This window comes from Entelurus aequoreus, linkage group LG12 (genome assembly GCF_033978785.1).
Source record: "Entelurus aequoreus isolate RoL-2023_Sb linkage group LG12, RoL_Eaeq_v1.1, whole genome shotgun sequence".
Lineage (NCBI taxonomy): Eukaryota > Metazoa > Chordata > Actinopteri > Syngnathiformes > Syngnathidae > Entelurus > Entelurus aequoreus.
In genome coordinates, this window is record NC_084742.1 from 21,869,574 (window position 1) to 21,892,167 (window position 22,594).

General features: G+C 39.9%; 1 protein-coding gene across 1 annotated transcript in view; it reads left to right on the plus strand.

The window, feature by feature from the left end:
* The window catches only part of LOC133662630 (phospholipid-transporting ATPase ABCA1-like), a 198,498-nt gene that overhangs the window by 137,575 nt on the left and 38,329 nt on the right, over positions 1 to 22,594 (plus strand). The window contains exons 32-38 of the mRNA XM_062066745.1: positions 1,299 to 1,397; positions 3,898 to 4,087; positions 15,306 to 15,400; positions 15,514 to 15,619; positions 18,219 to 18,293; positions 21,493 to 21,662; positions 22,101 to 22,278. Of these exons, the coding sequence (XP_061922729.1) occupies positions 1,299 to 1,397; positions 3,898 to 4,087; positions 15,306 to 15,400; positions 15,514 to 15,619; positions 18,219 to 18,293; positions 21,493 to 21,662; positions 22,101 to 22,278 (913 nt within the window). The remainder of the gene's footprint in view (positions 1 to 1,298; positions 1,398 to 3,897; positions 4,088 to 15,305; positions 15,401 to 15,513; positions 15,620 to 18,218; positions 18,294 to 21,492; positions 21,663 to 22,100; positions 22,279 to 22,594) is intronic.

Sequence of the window (22,594 nt, forward strand, 5' to 3'; positions counted from 1 at the left end):
TTGTTAAAAAGAGGAGTAAAACAGGGATGTTCTGCATCTGGATTATTATTTAATTTGGTTATTGAACCCTTAGCTGCAAAAATAAGAAGTGAAAATAATATTCATGGTATAAATATTGGCTCTCAGTATAATAAGCTATCGATGTATTGTGACGACATAATTTTTTTACCTGTCACATGTTAACTCTCTGTCTTCTTTATATCAATAATGTCATCACTGAATATGGCTGTTTATCAGGGTATAAAGTTAATTGGGACAAATGTGACATATTACCACTTAATAAACACTGCAAGAAATTACAAGTTCAGAACTCCAAAATTAAATTGTATTGCATTATTATGGTATTGTTGTGTATTGTTTTCAACAAAAAAAAAAAACAACAAAAAAAAAATCGTTTTTGAATCGAGAATCGTTTTGAATTGAAAAAAAATCGATTTTGAATCGAATCGTGACCCCTAGAATCGATTTTGAATCGAATCGTGGGACACCCAAAGATTCCCAGCCCTAATATATATATATATATATATATATATGGAAGTATGTATATATGTATGTATATATATGTATGTATACTGTATATATGTATATATATATATGTATATATATGTATATATATATATGTATATATATGTATATATATATGTATATATATGTATATATGGAAGTATGTATATGTGTGAACTGAGGACGATGTTACAGAATAACTTTTTTTTTATTAAAACTTCCTATACAACAACTTCTAAGCCCTATTATCTTTGCGCTTCAGCTAATTGAAAGTGCTGGCTATATTTCCAGCATTCATGGCATGGTTTACACAGCGATAAAGTTACACTAGTCCACCTCCATGACCAGGTTTTTCTTTTTGGCAAACATGACCTCGACTTCGGCCAATGATAATTCCATAATATTGTCTTTTCACTCGAGCACCCTTGAAGCGTCCCCTCTTAAACTAAAAAGACACCAAATGATCCGCTTGAGCTCCTACTGATGAGTGATCATGATCATCAGCTAGCTTTTCGTCTAATATCTCAGCTGCTAACCAGGATTCATTAGTTCCACCAATTTCGTGTATATGCACGTTTCTCTGTTTTTATGATCTGGAAACACGAGCGGCAAGCCAGCCGTTGTTAATGGCAGGACAGATGGCTGCACATCATCCTTTTTTACTATTTTGGATTACACGGCCGTACGACCTTCATGAAGACTCCTCTTGATGAAAAGACGAGCGCTATCATGTTGTTGGGCAAAAGATGTCCATCTTGGTCTTTGCATTGACTTTACGCTTTAAACGTTTGCAGTAATGACACTGCAGGAAACGCTGAGCCGTCTCAGGTGCTGGAATCACTGGTGAACCAACCTGGCTTTGGTACCCGCTGCATGGAAGGAGACCCCATTCCGTAAGTACGAGTTTTAATGCTACTATTAATAATAATAACAAATAAGTCAGTATATTTGTACAACATTGGTTATTGTTAGATAGAATATCATGCATCACATTATGGATATTTTGCTCCCACCCCATTATTGATACTTTATTTAAGAGATAGTGCTAACTTATGTGGCAAAATCAATATTTTCTCTTTTATCAATATCAATATTCCATTATAAGACATAATACAGTACATCACAATATTGATATTTTTTCCCAGTATCATACTACCTTATGATGCCATATGAGATAACACATTACATTGTGATATTGCTATTTTGTCCCAGTCGGTTAACAGCTACCATACCTTGAAAAGGGTTACAAGTATGATCATAACCATAGAACTGAATACTAATCAAAAACGGATTGTGTTTAACCTTTTCACGTTCCACTTGTTTCTGCTCTCTTGGCTTGTCGAACGAGGCACCAAAAAACAATTTTGTTGTCCGCTTGCCGCTAGGACATTTATCTATTTATTTTTCCAGACGAAATGTCCTTTAAATGTCAACAACCTTAAATCAGAGCTTGTGTTGATTTATGGTGCTTTACATCAACTACAGTATGTGTAATATGTTCAGTATATAATTAAGGTGCGAGTGCAATGGCTGTGCAAGTATGTCAAGCTAGCAACATAACAACTAGTGCAGGTGTTTTCAAACTTATTTCTCAAATATCTATATTTACTTTACATTAAAGGTAGGATGTCTGCAACAATTTGTTGTAGTATAACATGAGCTTTTCCACAGTAACATTTTTTAATGTTAGATTAGATTTAGATTTAGATTTATTGGTCCCCTTTGGGAAATTCATTGTCACTGCCGTACATTTGAACAATAGACATTACACATCACAAAAAATAACAAAAAGACATCTTACATGACCAACACACATTTACAGGCTTGTCAGACAGGTCGGCCGGGCCTGCTGTTAAGGGCGGCTATAGCTGCAGGGATAAGGCTTTTCCTGAGGAGGGCCCTCCGGAATTTGATAGTTCTGTACCTGCGCCCTGATGGTAGTGGGATAATGTATTGGTATTAAAACAGCATACAACAATTATTGACAATAATATTAACAATGATAATAACAATAAACAAATAACGTCATGCCAATTAACATGTAATATTTAAAGTACATTTAAATGTCTTCAATAAGGAGGAGTAAATCTTCTTGTTGTTTTTTCTTGTGTCATTGATCTCACAAACTATTCATTCATATATGTTCTTGTCTTACATAATGATTGTGAATGATAAACAGCACATCTCTTTCCAATGTTTGCGTATTTCCAGTATGACTGATCTAATAATATGGTCAGAGTGCATAAGCGTTACTCCAGTGACCTAGAATCCACGGAAATTGCCGAAGACATTCGTAGCGGAATATTCAAAATGTCTGACTGAATTTGTGGCATTTTTTTAAACAGTTTAAACAGTTTTTTTTCACATACTTTGCGGATTGTAAATACAATTGGATATGGTTTTTTGGACACAATGAAACACAATTAAGCATATAAAGTCAACTTGTTTTTCCACTCGACTGGTACTTTAAGGTGGCCCTGAATAGGAGGGGCTTCTTTCTCGTGTTTCGAGTTAACGGCAGAGTGATTGTCAGCCTGTCGTAGCCGGGTCTCCGAGAACTGAACACAGGCTGAAATAAAAACAAAATGGTCGTCTCAGGAAGAAAGTGAAAAAGAAGATAGATGTGCATGGGCATAAGTGACTCAGAGAAATTAGGAATTCACCCCGTTTGAAAAGATAGTGATTGCTACAATGATACGTAACATTTTAGAAGAGGTGAGTGACTTTGATTACCAACAATTTAAATATGATAAGTGTAAATGATTACAGTTTAATGTGAAATCCATCTTTTCACATTTTGACAATTTTTACATTGTTGAAATCAAATGTTGCCCAGCCCAAATGTCTGTGTGTGTGCGTGCGTCTGCGTGTGCGTGTGCGTGTGTGTGTGTGTGTGTGTGTGTGTGTGTGTGTGTGTGTGTGTGTGTGTGTGTGTGTGTGTGTGTTCATATGTCTCTGATGTGCAAATCAATCAGTCTGAGGAGTCAAAGTTGACACTTTTTTATGTGAACTGTTACCCAGCATCACCTCTGTGTGTCGCTTAAGTATCCACAGCCTGTAGAAATGTACATACAGCAGCTGTGGCGTTTTTGTGCGTACGCAAACTTACATGAGGCCCCAGGACCCCAGTCAACTGTATTTGTCCGACAGTAAATTTGCCAACCAACTAACTAACAAAGTGACAGACAGACAAACCTCAGCCATTACATAATCTCCTGGCAGAGGTAATGAAGGAAAGAACAGATATGTATTTGTGTAAACAATACACAATAAAAAATTATTAAATCCATGATCTAAATGTATTTTTATTTTTTTATAAATACATATTAAAACAACATTACAAATAAACAAAACAAGCGGTGAAGTAAAATCTAAATCCACATTTACCTGCAGAAAGCTACCTTGTTCGTCCCTTGGCTCTGATTGGCTAGTTCCATCTGTGGATCAATCAGTGGCCGACATCTTCCTCCATGGCAACTGGAGCATGTCCAACCCATCCCCCTCCTGTCAATGCAGCTCTTCTCAACGGACCACCATCCTGCCTGACTGCCTCCCAGGTGCTGGGGGACTGCCGCCTCCTCAGGTACTTTTTTATAATTCCTACACAAGCACACGTACTTATCTGGAAGTGCAGAGTCAGCAATACAGTATTTAGATTTGCAAACGTGGGGATTTGCATTTTATTGTGTCCGTGATGTTGTTGTCAATTCATAAAGGATTATTCGTCGGTGCAGTTTCCAAACATATCAAACTATCTTGTGCTCCAGACATCATTTTACACGACAAAACAGATGAAAACTTGGAAAAGCTTGGAGGTCTACAACTTCTTTGTGTGTGGCTGGGTCAAGGAATTTGGTATTAAGACTCTCCCAGATACATTTTGCATTGTTTTTGATCAGGTAAGGTTGCATTTCATGATTTAACTTTGTGTCTTCACTTATGTTTGTTGCCTGGCCTTGCTGTTGCATGCGCCATTTACAAATATGCATGTTTTTACCCGTTTTTATAAAAAATAAGTTAAGTTAAAGTACCAATGATTGTCACACACACACAAGGTGTGGCGAAATTATTCTCTGCATTTGACCCGTCACCCTTGATCACCCCCTGAGAGGTGAGGGGAGCAGTGAGCATATAGATGTCAACGTTGTGTATGTGCTTCATTTATGATTGCTGCCTTTGGTACAAACTTAACTCTTTTAGGTTTTGTTCATAATTGATTTATTTTATTTGGACTCACCAAGTTGGTGCTTAACAGAACACTCGTAGCAAAAATGTGTCTTAAGAAATACAACTTATATCAAAATAATACTTAAATGGGAAATAATAACTGTTAAAAGTATATCAAACAACGTTTAACAAAGTGATCACTGCAAACGTGTGCACTCTTCGACTGTGCTCCCTTGGACTGCAGTGTGTGGTACTTTCAAACTAAATCTTGCACTCTTCCGCCATTCTTGATGACCTCTCAAGGAACTAGCTGAAACGTGTATCCTTTTTGCGATTTAAACGGTTCGTACATCCAAAAACAACGCCATCATAGGGCATTTTTCTTTGAGAAAGGTTAAATCGCGCCTAGTACCCATTGAGAACAGACGCTGGCTTGACCACCACGCATATTTAATGAGCCGGACGTGAAGTCATTTGGAATTCAAGCAATAGAGAATCATTGACTAGTGTTTTTGTAGTAGTTCTGATCCTTTTTGTTTGCCCTTGAAAAACTCCAAAAGATGAGAATAAATTAAAAAACATGGACACAGGACACAACAGGAGGTACGGTGTGGGAATTATGGTGTCCATGGAAACACCCGGCAATGCTAAGCCTTATTATCAATTCTCAGGTATTGACTTTTGGTGTTATTTAACCTTCATAGATGAATAGTCGTGTGCAGGAATTGATAAAGCCACCACGTCCGCTGTAGTACGATTGATGTCTTTAACGTTTGAGCAAGTGAGAGTCGCATCGTTGTTTGCAAATTACACAACAGAGACTGAGAGGAGAGCTTGTTTTTGTGTAAAGAACGACCCAGGTCAAACTCCCATAGAAAATAATGGAACAAAAGTAATTTTATCAGTAGGATTCTTTGTTATTAGTGAACCTTGACTTGTGTTCTTAACTTCAACCTTTCACCTGAAAAACATGTCCCGAGTGGTTAATATCTGATAGTTAAATAACTGGAGGAGTTTTAAAGGGGTCATATTATGCCAAACCCACTTTTGTTGACTGTTGGGATCCCATAAGTGCAGAACATTTTTATTCAAACCATGGAGACGTTATAGAGATATTTGTAAAACAATGTTGCTTTGTTCTAAACCAGGGGTGGCAAACAAATTTTAGCTCAAGGGCCGCATGAAGGAAAATCTATTCCCACGTGGGCCGGACTGGTAAAATCATGGCATAATAACTTAAAAATAAAGACAACTTCATATTCTTTTCTTTGTCTCACTTTGACCAAAAATAGAACAAGTACATTCTGAAAATGTACATACTACAAATAATGCTCTTGGCAAAACACTTGGCGTAAGTTGAAAACTCTGAGGAAAAAATTGGTGCAGTTTGAAAAACACCATGAAAAACACAATGAACTTAGACTTTGTCTCAGTGTTTTTACAAAGCCATTAAACTTTAAGCACTTCCTGTTTAGCATTCTAACGTTAGCAGTTTACTAAAAATGTTTGGAAAAGCAACCGATCGTTTCCACAAACCGCCGCATTGGTGAAATCCGCATACTGCCACAACACATTAATTTATCATCATTCAAATATTACAATTAAAATTAAACATGGTGTCAGTTATCAAAACGACAACATAGCTTTGTGATGTGGCTTTTGTGAACAGAGCCTGCCGGGACTTAAGACCTCGTTTTAATTATTCCACCTTCTCTAGCCTTTGTTCCGTGTCCATATTCTTGTCTTTGTGTTTCTTAGACGTTTCGTAGTGCCTTCTTAGATTATATTCTTTCATTACAGCCACACTTTCTCCACACAGAAGACACACAGGTTTGCCTTTTACCTCCTTGAACATGAACTCGCTGGAATATAAAGACAATATAACATACATCCGTAAACGTGGATGCATATGCAAAAGTGCAATATATTTATCTGTACAGTAAATCTATTTTTTATATCTGCACCTTATTGCTCTTTTATACTGCACTACAACGAGCTAATGCAACAAAATTTCGTTCTTATCTTTACTGTAGAGTTCAAATTTGAATGACAATAAAGGAAGTCTAAGTCTACGTCTATGAACTCTGCCTCCCACCTGGCCCGAAACCCCCTGTTCTCACATTCCACCTTCCGTTTAGCCATTATTGGTGAGGGGGGTTGCTGAAAGTTGACATCTGCCCTGAACGCTGATGAATAATGAAGCCGAGGCCCACTTGCGGCGCTGCAGTGAGTTTGCGGGCTACCGTTGCATTGTGGGGAATGGAGAATTGGTGCGTGCAAAACACTAATACTAATCAAATATCATCCAGGGGGCCATAGATAATTCATTTGCGGGCCTGATCTGGCCTGCGGGCCTGGACTTTGACACTTAGGTTCTAAACGAACCATTTAAGACTTGCCATGATTTGTGATGTATGCATAGTAAATATTTTCCAGTTGATGCTTGCACTTGCCGTTTTTTTTTTCTTGTAGCATATTTGTAGTAGCAATGAAAATATAACCTAACCTAAAATGCTCTTTCATTGTTTTTTTTTTACTGGCACAGGCCACTACACCAACCTCAGCCTCATATGAAGAAGTAAAAAGTTGCCAACTCCCTGAAAATAAAAAGGGACACCTAACAGTCCTGGTCGACAGGAGTTTTGTTGGCCTTTTTTATTTGTGTGAAAGGAGTTTTATTTTATCCACAAAGTTTGAGAGGAGTCAAATGGATTATTGTTTGTTTAATATGTTTCAGAGTTGCATCCATTCAACCTTGACCTTATGACTGACAATCTACACACATATACTGTACGTTTATACTATTTGTATCAAGTAGATTTGAATTTGATGTGCAGGTTTTGGAGTAATACAAATACATGGGAAACAAATTGTTTATATATAATTTTTTTGTGAAAAATTAAGACACTAAAATATATTTTTTTCTTTAATGGAGACATTTCCCGCTTAACTTAACAGAATGAAAACAAAACATAATTATTTAACAGAAGTGTGTCCTGCTTAACTTAAAACTGTATATATTCTGTGTGCAGCTTTTACCAGAGATCTTTCATCAGTATAACTATGACTGAAACAGAGGAGAGGTTAGATATATTGATTTTATTGATATGACTGGCAACATTTGAATTGTGCTTTATATATGAATTAAATCTCCATTAAACAGTTGGCTTATTGTTTTCATGCTATATTATGTTAATTTGTCATTGAATAGAAGCATAATGTGTAACACTTATAAAATACTAATGGTTGAAGCAAAAATTATTTTTGATCCTTCGGTAATTACCTTTTGGAGACCACCCTAGTGTCACTATAACATCAGAGGGTTGGTCTTAAACAGGATTAGAAGTTATTTAACCAACAGGAAACAATATGTGAAGCTAGGCGAACACTCATCTACATCGCTAAATATATCCTGTGGTGTACCCCAGGGATAAATAATAGGACCAAAATTGTTCAATCTTTATATAAATGACATTTGTAAAGTTGCAAAAGATTTAAAGTTAGTATTATTCGCAGAGAATACAACAGTGTTTTGTTCAGGAGAGAACACACAGAAGCTAACACAAATAATAACAGAAGAAATTAACAAATTAAAAAGATGGTTTGACAAAAACAGACTATCTTTTAAATCTCAGTAAAACTAAAATAATGCTATTTGGTAACAGTAGAATGGAAAGTCAAACAAATACAAATTGATGGAATACAAATTGAAAGAGTATATGAAACCAAATTTGTAGGTATAATGATTGATGATAAAACCTGGAAAAAAAAATAATATTAAGACCTTCAAATCTGAAGTACGAGTCAACTTGGTTTGTCACAAATTGATTCTTAACGCGCGGTGGAAGCTAGATTCGTTCAAGGAACCCTCAAGTCTCTGAATGACCGCTCATCATCTGAGCTTTGCCGCTCTGTATTGCAGCAGAAATTGCCAACCATGCACAAACCCTGTCCATGGTGGCGGTGTTTTTTGTGTGTGGGCAAATTCCACTTGGGTAGTGTCTGTTCCACTTTATGAAGAATCACTCTTCTAATTAGCGCTCTCTCACTAACTAAATATGCAAAAGAAGAAGAGTGTGTCTTCCTCGGCAGGCAGCGTGTCGCACGGCGACCTAATTGGACGCTTGAATGTAGCCATTTATTCACACTGGGGGGTATCCAATTAGGCTCTTTTGACATCACACACTACTTTTTTTTAGCCTAATTGTCTGTTATTATAACGCTATAGGAAGGAGATGTGCTCCACACTTTGGGGAATAAAGATCACCTGCGGATGACAATTTCTCTAGATTTTGTTCAGGCTACGGGGCTTTTTGTTACCTTCTTTAGAAATAAAATGGATGTCTATTGTATAATTTCTTCTCAATCAATATTGAGATGAATAGATGTAAATATGTTTGCATGATAACATATAACATTCCCCCGCTGGCAGCAACAGTGAAGGTGCATAATTTTTAGTGTGTGTTATTTATAACATCTGACAGACCACCCACTAAAACTTTCCTCCACTCTTGTCTTTGTCAACGAAAAAAAAAAAAGGGCGTCAACATAATTTTGATCATTTAATGTGATATAGTAATGTTTTGCTCTATATTATCATATTCTACATAGTTCATTGATGCAGTTCAAAAGAAGTTGTATATTTGTGTACAAGATGACCGTAATAATTCATTGGACAAACTGTGTCACGTTTCGGCATGACGGCTGGCGGCGTGACCCCAAGATGCAGAGACGGCAGGCGACGTGAAAGTACAAACAAAAGAGCACCAGTGGGGCTGCATCAATTAAACCAAGGGTGAGCAAAAACGATGTAAAGCAAAGCAAGGCAAGACAAAAAACACATGAGCAGTATGCCGACAGGCACACGACAAACAAACACTACAACTTTGAGCATAAGAAAGCAGGTGAAGGAAAAAGGATAGTGACTGAAAATGGCAAATAAGAAAAAAATAAGGAATACAACAAACATACGTCGAAAACAGTTGTAGGAGACACATGTAGGTTTTTTTGGAGTAATGTGTGTGTAGGAGGGTGTTTGCCGGGTTAAGGTAGGTATTGGTCATGTTGGTATGGGTGTGGCTGTGTGCTCACGGAAACAGGAACTATTTGAGAACGTTTATTAACCTGTGTCAATTGAGGAAACAGGAGCGAGGAAAGGTTTAGAATGCTGTATGTCATGACCTGAGAGGTCATGTCTCATATTAGGTTTGTTATGGTTCTCCTATGTTCAAGGATGTTTTTGCTTTGTTTACTTTTGTTGTTGCCTTGGACACTGATTAGACACTCCTGTTTCTGTTTAGTTATTAGTTTCCTCACTTGTTGCTTCCTCTAATCACTTTATATTCTGAAGTTACCCAGCTTTAGTTGCTGGGTCAATGCTCGCTCTACGGTACATTTGCGTTCTTCTTGCTTTTTCCTCCCTTATTAGTTTTCTTGCAACAACAAGGACTGTTTGCTCTTGGCGACTATTTTCGCTTTTTGCTCGACGCTATGCTAGTGTCTTAATTTGGTATTTCTGCTTCGCCTTTTTGAATTAAAATGGATTCATACCTGAAAGCCGTTCCTGCCGCATGCTGCTTCTTCTTCATGGAAATCCATGGAAGTCCATGGAAACATAACCATCACAGCAATGCGACCTGAACGCAACAGATTGACCCAGCCAAACGAAGTGTTCTTCTCCAACAAGGACAAGCAAAGGATCTTCCTCGAGTTTAAAGTGGACACACAGCTGTGGGAGTGCGAGGACGAAGTGGAGCTGTCTGAAGAGGATCTCATTTCCGACGTGATGGTAGCATGGGGTCAGCTCATAGCAAAGGAAACGGAAGCAGAAAGCCGCTTCCTTTACCAATCGCAAGGCACCCGGAAGTCATTCCCAGCGCTTTTCCCGGATGCTTCTCCTCTTCTTCGGATCCCGCCATGGACAGCTGCTCCTTCCTCGCTTCGCCAGCACGAGGCCATTATGATTGATGCCTCCCTTGCTTCTGATCACACAGCTTGAGCTATCCAGTGCGGTCAAGAGGCTTGCCCGACGCACCAAGGTGACCTTTTGCCACCAGTGTCTGAGAAGACTGTGGCAGTGCGGCCTGATGACGTCACACTCCCAGCTACGGAAGCACGCGTGCACACACGAAGGCTCGAGCGGCGGGCACATGCGTATTCAGTATAAACACTTTTCTCTCAACTTTGTCTACCAGGCAAATCAGTGACATTAAGTCAACTACTGCTGCCTTTATGGATATTTTGTTCTATGACTAATGAAGCCAGTCAGCCTCGCAAGGTTCGAGCTCAGCCCCCAAATTACCGTAAATAGCTCATCCCACCACCTCAAGATAGCGTCTTGAATCTGCTTCCTTAGGAGAGACTGGTGCTGCTAGCTGTGCAGCTGTTGACACACAGATTTCGCCAGTACCAGTTGTTTATCCTGCAAGGTCGCCACCTCCTTCAAGGGTGCTACCCACTTTCAGCAGCGGGGGCACCGTCAGCATCACCTCTGGAGATACCGCTAGTTCTTCCTCCTGCCAAACCGCAACATCCTGAAAGTCAGCCGCAATCTACCAGGGATCCTCCAGAGAAGTACAGTGCGGCGTGGATGGACAAGTGGTACCGGAAGGTGTTGATTGAGTTGGAAATGGAGGATCCAGTTCTTGCTGCGATGCCTGAACAAGTTAAGCTTGCTCCAGTTTTAAAGCCTGCTCAAGACAAGCTTCTACCTCCTTCACAGTCCTACAACCTTCTGCTCCAGCTCTGCAAACGCCACAAGCTACTTGAGTGTGCCTGCAGATGCCACAAGCTACTCCAGTGGGCCCGCAGATGCCACTGCTGGACCTGTACAGCTTCTGAAGAGCCGTCCTTGTTCAAATTAGCCTCATCGGCCACGAATGTGGGTTTTTTTATGGACACCCTCCAGGCCGTCACCAGCAATGTTCAGGTGTCGATTCTTACGACTTTGGTGTGCCACCACCGCTCTTGTCTGCCTCCTCGCAAGCCATGGATGTGGCCATTTCGTGGACGCCCGCCCCGCCAGCTGCAGCCCTGTTCAACTCGCCGACGCCACCTGTCTTGTCCTGTGTGGCTTCAGGGACCTTTGGCCTGGCTACCCGCCGCCAACTCCTCCCGCCTGTGACTTGGGACTTCTATTTTGGCTTTCTGGGATGTCTTGAATCTGTCCCTGAGGGGAAGGAGGAGAGGGTTACTGTCATGACCTGAGAGGGCATGGCTCATATTAATTTTGTTGTGGTTCTCCTATTTCTAGTTCTGTTCCAGCGCGTTTTCCCTTTGTTTACGGTTGTTGTTGTCTTGGACACTGAATACACACTCCTGTTTGTGTTGAGTAATTAGTTTCCTCACCTGTTGCTTCCTCTAATCACTCCCCTTTATATTCTGTTGTTAGCCACCTTAAGTTGCTGGGTAAATGCTCGTCCTATGCGAAATTTGCGTTCTTCTTGCTTTTTCGACCTTTAGTACTTTTCTTGCCACACCAAAGACTGTTCGCTCTTGTCGACTATTTTTTATTTTTTGCTCGGCGCTAAGTTAGGGTCTTAGTTTGGTATTTCTGCCTTGCCTTGTTAAATTATAATTGATTCCTACCTGAAAACCGCTCCTGCCGCTTCTTGCTTGTTCTTTGGAGTCCATGAGAACACAACCATCGCAGCAATGCGACCTGAACGCAACACTGTATTTTCGTTTACTCCTATTTTGTTTTACTCCATACCACTCTACATTACACCACAGCAAGTCATTATTCCAATTAATATGTTTGAAGAAAAAAAAAGAGACTTAATAAATCCACCTTAAATGCACTCAAGAGTTACTACCTTTGCAAAGCGTGTCATTTGAACTCAGAACCCATCCCTACTTGTCAGCGACCACAGGGAAATGTGGTCATGAAGGAGCAAGACAAAATTAATTAAAAAAAACGTATAAATGTTTTTATTTTTTCATTGACTGCAATTATACAGAATGTGGATCAAGTTTATATCCACTTAAATCTATAAAAAAAAATGCCCTCTACTTCTTAACTTTCAACTTCTTCTGCTTTCCTCGCCACTAACCCTGCACAGCGAGGTAGCAGTCCAGTCATTGGGCCAAAACATGACTTAAAAATATATTTGAAAACATTTTAAACAAATGTTAAAACACAAAAATTGTATCTACGGTTTTAAAGTATGGCTATATTTTTTTTGACCCTTACAACATAGCATTGCTATGGTATCCCTACCAAGAGCAATCGGCTGACATTTGCTGTGGCCTCAGTTGCCCTATAAAAGCTGAAGATGAATAGCATAAGTAGACGGAAGGAGCAAGGGCCAAGTCCTTGGAAGAGAAGTGTAGTGGCAAAAATAATAACAACCTGAGGAGAACTTAGCCTCTTAAAAGAAGTGTGGGATACTTCTTCTTATCTGTATTTTACTTTAATAAATGTTTGGGTAGAATTTCATTAAACAAAACCAGTTTTCTTTTAAGTAATATGGAAAATGTATCACAGCTGTGTATATATTTTATGGAGGAGTGTATTTAATCATAGAACTGGCACCTGATGTTATTAAAAAGTATAGATTTTGAATCAAAAATTGTTTTGAATCGAGAATCGATTCAGAATCAAATTGTTACCCCCAAGAATCGAGTCAAACCGTGCGGTGCCTAAAGACTCATAGCCCTATTAGCTAGGAAAAGGAGGCGGCACACAACACCCAATTGCTGGCAGACTGACAAGCAGAGCACAACAACCTCCCAGAACAAAGTTAAAGTACCAATGATTTCCACACACACACTAGGTGTGGCGAAATTATTCTCTGCATTTTCACCCATCACCCTTCATCACCCCCTGGGAGGTAAGGGGAGCAGTGGGCAGCAGCGGTGGCCGCACCCGGGAATCATTTTTGGTGATTTAACCCCCAATTCCAACCCTTGATGCTGAGTGCCAAGCAGGGAGGTAATGGGTCCCATTTTTATAGTCTTTGGTATGACTCGGCCGGGGTTTGAACTCACAACCTACCGATCTCAGGGCGGACACTCTAACCACTATGCCACTGAGTAGGCCCAATAGTCATAACTGTGGCATATCAATCAATCAATCAAAGTTTATTTATATAGCCCTTAAACACAAGTGTCTCAAACACAACAACATCCTCAGCTCAGATCCCACATCGGGGCAGGAAAAAATTCAACCCAATGGGAACAACGAAACACCTTGAAAAGGACTGCCCAACTGGCTTAATACATTAATTAAATACAAATTTCATAATTTAATTTATACACACACATGTACATTTCTATATCTATAAAAATAGATATATTTATATATAGACTTATATTTGTTAGGTCAGGAAAAAACACGGAGGCAAAACAGGCTTGTAGGGATGAAAAAGCCTCCAGACCTAACAAATATTGAGCACTAACGGATAAACCACAGTAACCTCGGCTATATAGACATAAGAACAAGAAAGTTTGATCATATTACGCCTATACTGGCTCACCTGCACTGGTTTCCTGTGCACTTAAGATGTGACTTTAAGGTTTTATTACTTACGTATAAAATACTACACAGTCTAGCTCCAGCCTATCTTGCTGATTGTATTGTACCATATGTCCCGGCAAGAAATCTGCGTTCAAAGAACTCCGGCTTATTAGTGATTCCCAGAGCCCCCCAAAAAAATGTCTGCGGGCTATAGAGCGTTTTCTATTCGGGCTCCAGTACTATGGAATACCCTCCCGGTAACAGTTAGAGATGCTACCTCAGTAGAAGCATTTAAGTCCCATCTTAAAACTCATTTGTATACTCTAGCCTTTAAATAGACCCCCTGTTTAGACTAGTTGATCTGCCGTTTCTTTTCTTTCTCCTCTGCCCCCCTCTCCCTTGTGGAAGGGGAGAGATACACAGGTCCGGTGGCCATGGATGAAATGCTGGCTGTCCAGAGTCCGGACCCGGAGTGGACCGCCTGCCTGTGCATCGGTTGGGGACATCTCTGCGCTGCCGACCCGTCTCCGCTCGGGATGGTTTCCTGCTGGCCCCACTATGGACTGGACTCTCACTATTATGTTGGATCCACTATGGACTGGACTTTCACAATATTATGTCAGACCCACTTGACATCCATTGCTTTCGGTCTCCCCTAGAGGGGGTGGGGGGTTACCCACATATGCGGTCCTCTCCAAGGTTTCTCATAGTCATTCACATTGACGTCCCACTGAGGTGAGTTTTCGTTGCCCTTATGTGGGCTCTGTACCGAGGATGTCGTTGTGGCTTGTGCAGCCCTTTGAGACACTTGTGATTTAGGGCTATATAAATAAACATTGATTGATTGATTGACATGTATATGTATATATGTATGTATATATGTATATGTATATATGTATGTATGTATGTTTGTAAAAAAATCAGTATATGTGTGTGTGTGTGTATATATATATATATATATATATATATATATATATATATATATATATATATATATATATATATATATATATATATATATATATATATATATATATATATATATATATATATATATATGCATTTTAGAAAAACTATGTGTAAAAATGTATATAATTAGCAATTAAATCATTCAATATCATCTGAAATATTTATTGTAAATGTATTGTTTTATTTATTTTTTTATCTTCTTTTACAGAGGATCCAGAACACAACTGACACACTCCTCGATATGACGGGACGAAACATGACGGACTTCTTGGTCAAGACTTATAAGCACTCGGGCAAAACAAGGTATCTGGTGTTTTTATAACTTATTCAGTAATCTGTGTGGAAATGTGATGTATATATACTATATGATATGTATAAGCTATATACTGTATATACATCTATATCTATTTCTTCAGGTATGGCGGGATCTCTGTTGGAGCAGTCAACTCTCAAGTGCGTCTGAGTGAGGCAGCCATTGAAGCCATGATGGAGGATCTGAAAAGTCTCTTTGGTTCAATCCTGGTAAGCTACATTTTTAGTTATTATTATTGTAAGATATACTGTATACTCTATATAGATATGCATTATCATGATATAACATGACATAACGGAGCACAATAGCACAACAAAGGAGGTCAGTCACTCTCGTCACTGTATCACTAAGCATTAAATACAATTCATCTGTCATTTGCCTGCCCATACTGCTTACCGCTGCTAGCGTTGCTAGTGTAGGTAGTTCACACCCTCAAACTTACGCAGACGTACAATACACTTTGTCGCCTCGCTGGCTGAATATTTCCCTATCAGCGTCACTGTCAGACTAATCATTTTCTGCCAGTACTAACAGCCCGCCAAAGAGTCAGAGTCAAAGAGCCACCGACCCACGATACTCCCCAAATTGTGGGACAAGTCTGTCCTTGTCAAAGACGGTGAAGATTACCTTTTAACTGGAGTCTGCTGCTCATTCAGCATCACATATCTGGCTCCGACCAGACTCCACACTCTACCCCACTGGCACAAAGGGTGGCCCCAGCTGCATAGCTCGCTGACCCGTCCTCCCCTCACGTGGACTTTGAGGAGAACCTTGTGGGATTGCACTGCACCACAACATGGCGGTCTTGTGGAAATTGTTCAACTGTGTATGCAACAGCCGGCCCATCCACACAAGTAAGGTGCAAGCACTGTTGTAAGATGAACCACTTTTGTAAAGTGGTAATGCCCACACCCACCTCTGCTCATTTCCGCTGCTAAATCCTACCACGAGTGTGTCTTGTGAAATAAAATATAGTAGTACTACACGCAGACATGTATTGTTTATAGAACATCCCATTTGTACAGGGTCTGACCAGGTATCAATTACGTATATTATCAGTAACCTCCCAACAAAATATAATTGATTTCAACTTTTTTAGATGGTGTACGTGTTTGCTGGTATTCTATCTAGTTTTATGACCCTGTACAAGTCACACTGACATTCAATACTGACATCACATGGTCTAAGATAAGACCTTCTGGAGGAAAGTTCTGTGGTCAGATGAAACAAAAATTGAGCGGTTTGGCCACAATACCCAGCAATATGTTTGGAGGAGAAAAGGTGAGGCCTTTAATCCCTGGAACACCATACCTACCGTCAAGCATGGTGGTGGTAGTATTATGCTCTGGGCCTGTTTTGCTGCCAATGGAACTGGTGCTTTACAGAGAGTAAATGGGACAATGAAAAAGGAGGATTACCTCCGAATTCTTCAGGACAACCTAAAATCATCAGCCCAGAGGTTGGGTCTTGGGTGCAGTTGGGTGTTCCAACAGGACAATGACCTCAAACACATGTCAAAAGTGGTAAAGAAATGGCTAAATCAGGCTAGAATTAAGGTTTTAGAATGGCCTTCCCAAAGTCCTGACTTAAACATGTGGACAATGCTGAAGAAAGAAGTCCATGTCAGAAAACCAACACATTTAGCTGAACGGCACCAATTTTGTCTTGAGGAGTGGTCAAAAATGCAACCAGAAGTTTGCCAGAAGCTTGTAGATGGCTACTAAAAGTGCCTTATTGCAGTGAAACTTGCCAAGGGACATGAAACCAAATATTAACATTGCTGTATGTATACTTTTGACCCAGCAGATTTGGTCCCATTTTCAGTAGACCCACAATAAATTCATATAAGAACCAAACTTCATGAATGTTTTTTTGTGACAAACAAGTATGTGCTCCAATCACTCTATCACAAAAAATAAGAGTTGTTGAAATAAATGGAAACTCAAGACAGCCATGACATTATGTTCTTTACAAGTGTATGTAAACTTTTGATCGCGACTGTAAGTGCTCTGTTGCTGTTGGCCAACAACGCTCCTCTTTCACCATACTAACGCACTTTGACCTGTCATGTCCCACATTTAATGACCTCTTAGGCCTCACCATTGTCACCTCTCAACTGCAGAACCCCGTAACATGTTTGTTGAGGGCACTGACTCCGACAGAGCAAATATTTTGGGGGAGACAGAGACGTTGGCATGTGTCTAAGCCTATGAACAGTGGCAAAAGTACCGGTGTGGTGGCACCTTTCGCTGCATAGCCACTCCTGGCGACAAACGGCTAGGGTCACAAGCCACTGCAGCGGTGATATGGTGGATACGGTAGATATGGTGGTGCTTAGATTTGAAAACATCATTTGAGGGGAAAAATACCTTTTATGTTCATTGCAAAAGTTTTGGATCTTTTAGTTCAAAATAGGAAAATGTATAATTTTGTCCATGTTATATAAATATATAGATGACAAGGGGTTAGCATGTTGGCTTCACAGTCAAGAAATTGAAGGTTGAATTTGTGGAGTTTGCATGATTTCCACGAGCTTGTGTGTATTTTCTCTCCGTGGCTTTCTCCCACATTACAAAAATATGCATGCTAGACTAATTGGATACTCAACATTGTCAACAGGTGTGAATGGTTGTTTGTCAATACGTGCAAAATTGTCATTGTCTGGCAACCAGTCCAGGGTGATAAGCTCCATCTTAGTGACCCTAATGAGGACAAGCAGTATAGAACATTGATGGAAAGATGGATGGATACAGTATGAAGATTTATGTGTGTACATTAAAGAGTTTCCTGGTTTTTCTTTCCATTTAGGGAAACATGACTGATGAGATGTTCAATACCACTGAGACTCTGCTGAAGCGGCTTGGAACAAAACACAACGTCAAGGTAGGATTGTAATGCTTTAAAATGATATATTTGTCTAGCATTTTCGCAGTAAGTGCGTACAAGTGGCAGATTGGTGGTTCAAACCCCGCTCCCTCTATCCCACTCACTGCAGTTGTGTCTTTGGAGAAGACACTTTGCACACTTTGCCTCCAGTGCAGTCCACACTGGTGTATGAATGTGAACAAATGTTTAGTAGTGGTCGACAAAAACGTTGGTGCAAATTTGTAGTCAAGTTTTTTTTCGGTCAACCCTGGTTAGTGAATGAATAATGGGGTCTTCTCAATGTAAAGCATTTTGGGTCTTTTAAAAAGTAATTATATGAATCCAGTCCATTATTATTAACATTTGCTGCATCATCATTGGCATGATGTCCAGTGCTTCCTCCACTTACTCAGTGATGGGCCTGGCAGCTCCCGCCATCAGTGTGTGAATGTGTGTGTGTGAATGGGTGAATGTGGAAAATTGTGTCAAAGCGCTTTGAGTTCCTTAAAAAAGGTAGAAAAGCGCTATACAAGTACGACCCATTTACCATTTACCCCAGTCAGCTTCACCAGTCAGGGCAAATTGGTTTATTTAGTTCTACACGCTGATGTCCATCATTCTCAACTCGTAGGTGGAGCAACTGAACGAATGACTTGACATTCCTTTTGACTTATCTTTGCATTAATATACTGTGGAGTGAGCAAACCTGCCATATTTTTGACTCGATGGATTCATTTCAGTCTTTATATTCATTTATATTAAGAAAACCTTCATCAACTGTCTTTCCGGGACTTCTTATTAAAAATGGGGAAAAAAATAATGGACGTTTCTTTAAAGCGGGACAAGACAATGAGGACAAATAAAGAAATTATACGTAGAACATTCATATTTTATCGGACATTTTGTTTTTTTGTGGTTTTTAATTGAGGGTTTTATCTTAATAAACTGCAAGTGTATTTGATTTGGTTATTGAATACAAATCAAACCAACCTTGTTAATATATAAATGGTATAAAGAGAACCCATAATTTAGTGGCTCTTTGGCTAGTTCGGTTCTGTTGGATTATTTATCTTCGTTGCCTTATTATTTTTAATACATCTATTTTAGCAGTACCACAAAACTATCAAGCTGTGTGTGTGTGTGTGTGTGTGTGTGTGTGTGTGTGTGTGTGTGTGTGTGTGTGTGTGTGTGTGTGTGTGTGTGTGTGTGTGTGTGTGTGTGTGTGTGTGTGTGTGTGTGTGTGTGTGTGTGTGTGTGTGTGTGTGTGTGTGTGTGTGTGTGTGTGTGTGTGTGTGTGTGTGTGTGAGCCAACAAATGCATTTTCTTTTAAAGAAGTCTCGCTAGCAAGACTTTCCCTTCTTGTCCTAATTAGCATGGTGCCATCAGCGGGGAGTCCGCCTTTTCCTCTTTCATCCATTTTTGTTTTTTTTCTTCTTTTCTTTCCACCCCAAGAGCCACAAGCTATGAGAATCACTTACATTAAAGGAGGAAAGAACAATGTGCAAAAAATGAAATGAAAAATACAAATTCGACTCAGAGCCGGTAGTGAACAAAAATACAGGGACACATGCCTTTGAAGTTCAAGGGAGCACTTGCGAGGGTCCCGGGTCACTTTGACTAGACACGTTGGTTCTTCTGCACAAAACTCATCCAACAGTGCCGATAGGTGGTTTGTTTCAAACTTTTCTTTGAAAAAAAGGTTGCCAAATCGCAGTGGCGGGCATTTCACACCTAAGCCTTCAGTGATGTCCTACTTAGTCCGACTTTAATAAATACGTCTCCTGATACCATAATTTATGTCATCACATGACCACGGCTGGAGAAATACTATACAGAAACACACTTGTGCACTACTGAGCATTGAATCATGGTAATAGTGTACAAACGGGCTATATTCTGGCACATTTAAATAAACAATAAACCTGCATCAGCAATGAAAACATATATCTCCATGGTACGGTTAAATTTAAAATAATTGTAAAAACATATCAAATGTGAAAAAGCATTTGAATTCACAATTTGCAGCACCCTTTGGGGGTACCGCTTATAGTCGGTAGATTCGCTTGGAAGTGGTAGACAAACCCTTCAACCGGCTAGGACAGGTTAGATAGCTCGCAGGTCGACCGACCTCGTCTCACAACATCTTGCTTCTCTTGAAATGTCCTTCTTGAAAATGGCCATGTAAGTACATATCTGCAACCTAATTAACCTTTTGCTCTTTTTCGGCCATCATGGTTAAAAAGAAAAAAACGGAGTAAATGTCAGATTTCTCTTCTAGCCAAGTGTGGCTCCAGTGCGGCTGATGTGGTTTGCGTAGCACTTCCTGCATTCACAAATCACAACCTGCAATCAGATAGTCATTTGAGAGTCACAAGTGAGTATCCAATCAAAGGAGGCGTTAATGTCACATTCAACGTGAAACAACCTAGGAGGCCTATTGTCAACAACTCCTGATTTGATTGGCTATTGCAACTGTCTATCAACTGTATGTTCCCCATTAAACCTGCTCAGTGGCCTTGTGGTTAGAGTGTCCGCCCTGAGACGGGAAGGTCGTGAGTTCAAACCCCGGCCGAGTCATATCAAAGGCTATAAAAAATGGGACCCATTACCTCCCTGCTTGACACTCAGCATCAAGGGTTGGAATTGGGGGTTAAATCACCAAAATGATTCCCGAACATGGCCACCGCTGCTGCTCCCCTCACCTCCCAATGGGTCAAATGCGGAGAATAATTTCACCACACCAAGTGTGTGTGTGACTATCGTTGGGACTTTAATTCTAACTTTAACTTAACATTAACCTGCGCTGCACAGACCACCACAATGTTGATTCAGAAGGCCTTCGGCAGGTTTCCTACTGCGCTGGCAACAAGCTAGCTACATTTTGATTGGATAAAAGCTCTAACGCAAAAACAACAACACTGGAACTTAATAAGACATGAAGAAAATGTGATGAATACTTGTATATTTTGGGAAATAAATTCAATTAGTACACATTTTAATTTACTTTTATTAAATCATGATCATGATTTTTTGTTAGGCCAGCAGAGAAGGCCTTGCTGGCCGGACGGCCCATCCCTTCCAAATCGTTACGACTTTAGGCATGCCTTAATACTTTTGACTATGCAGAGAATAACAACTTAATGAAACATACAAAGAGGCTTTGCCAAGTCTCTTGGGTGACTATGAAACAGCTAAGGACAATTGTTCTTGTCCACAGGTGTGGTTCTACAACAAGGCCTGGCACAGCGTGGTGTCCTTCCTGAATGTGGCCAACAACGCCATCCTAAGAGGGAACCTGCCGGTGGGACAGGACCCCCGCCTCTATGGCATTACCGTGTCCAACCACCCCATCAACCTCACCAAAGAACAGCTGTCCTTCGTGGCCCTGTGAGTCCAAATAATAGTTGTTGACATCCTATGGTGTCCTAATGTATCCTAAATGTGCTATTATTGTCGGAGATGCTCGGTATGACAGGAGTCTATAGTATATTATTAGGAAGCTAATTTGTTGTTTTTTCGCTGTCCTCATTTGAAATAGGATGAAACTACAGGACATGATGTACTGTACATTTTTACTCTCATTGCTATATTGCTTTATGTTACTAAATGTTGGTATGTTTGCATTTTTAGTCAAGTAGTTATCTGAAATCACTTTAATCAAGTGGACATCTTGTTATTGCTGTTTGTTAGCATGCTAGCGTTTAGTATTGTTAGCATTTCCATTGCAGTAAAGTTAAAATAGCATCAGATTACACACCTAACTCATAAAAATGTTGGTTAAAATTGCGTGTCTGAGGTTAATAACTGTCCATGTTGAATGTCCAGAGCTACAACATCCACTGACGTTGTGGTATCCATCTGCGTCATCTTCGCCATGTCCTTCATCCCCGCGAGCTTCGTCCTCTTCCTCATCCAGGAGCGTGTTAGCAAAGCCAAACATCTTCAATTTGTCAGCGGAGTCAATCCGACTGTCTACTGGATGGCCAATTTCGCCTGGGACATGGTAAGCATCACAATATTAAAGATACTAATTGTAGTCAATAGTCATCATCAGTGTTGGGACTAACGCGGTAACTAGTAATCTAACGCGTTATTTTTTATATTCAGTAACTCAGTTACCGTTACTACATGATGCGTTACTACGTTATTTTACGTTATTTTTTATGTAGTATCGGCTAGAAACAGAAGATCTGAGTGTGTTTTATTGAAGCGCTGCGGTGTCGTCCTTCTGTGTCACAAGGAAAAGAAGAGGCGTGCTTTCTGTGGGTGGGGGCTAGGGGCTCCCAGACCGTAGTTGAGGGGCGCAGGGGAGACGTTTC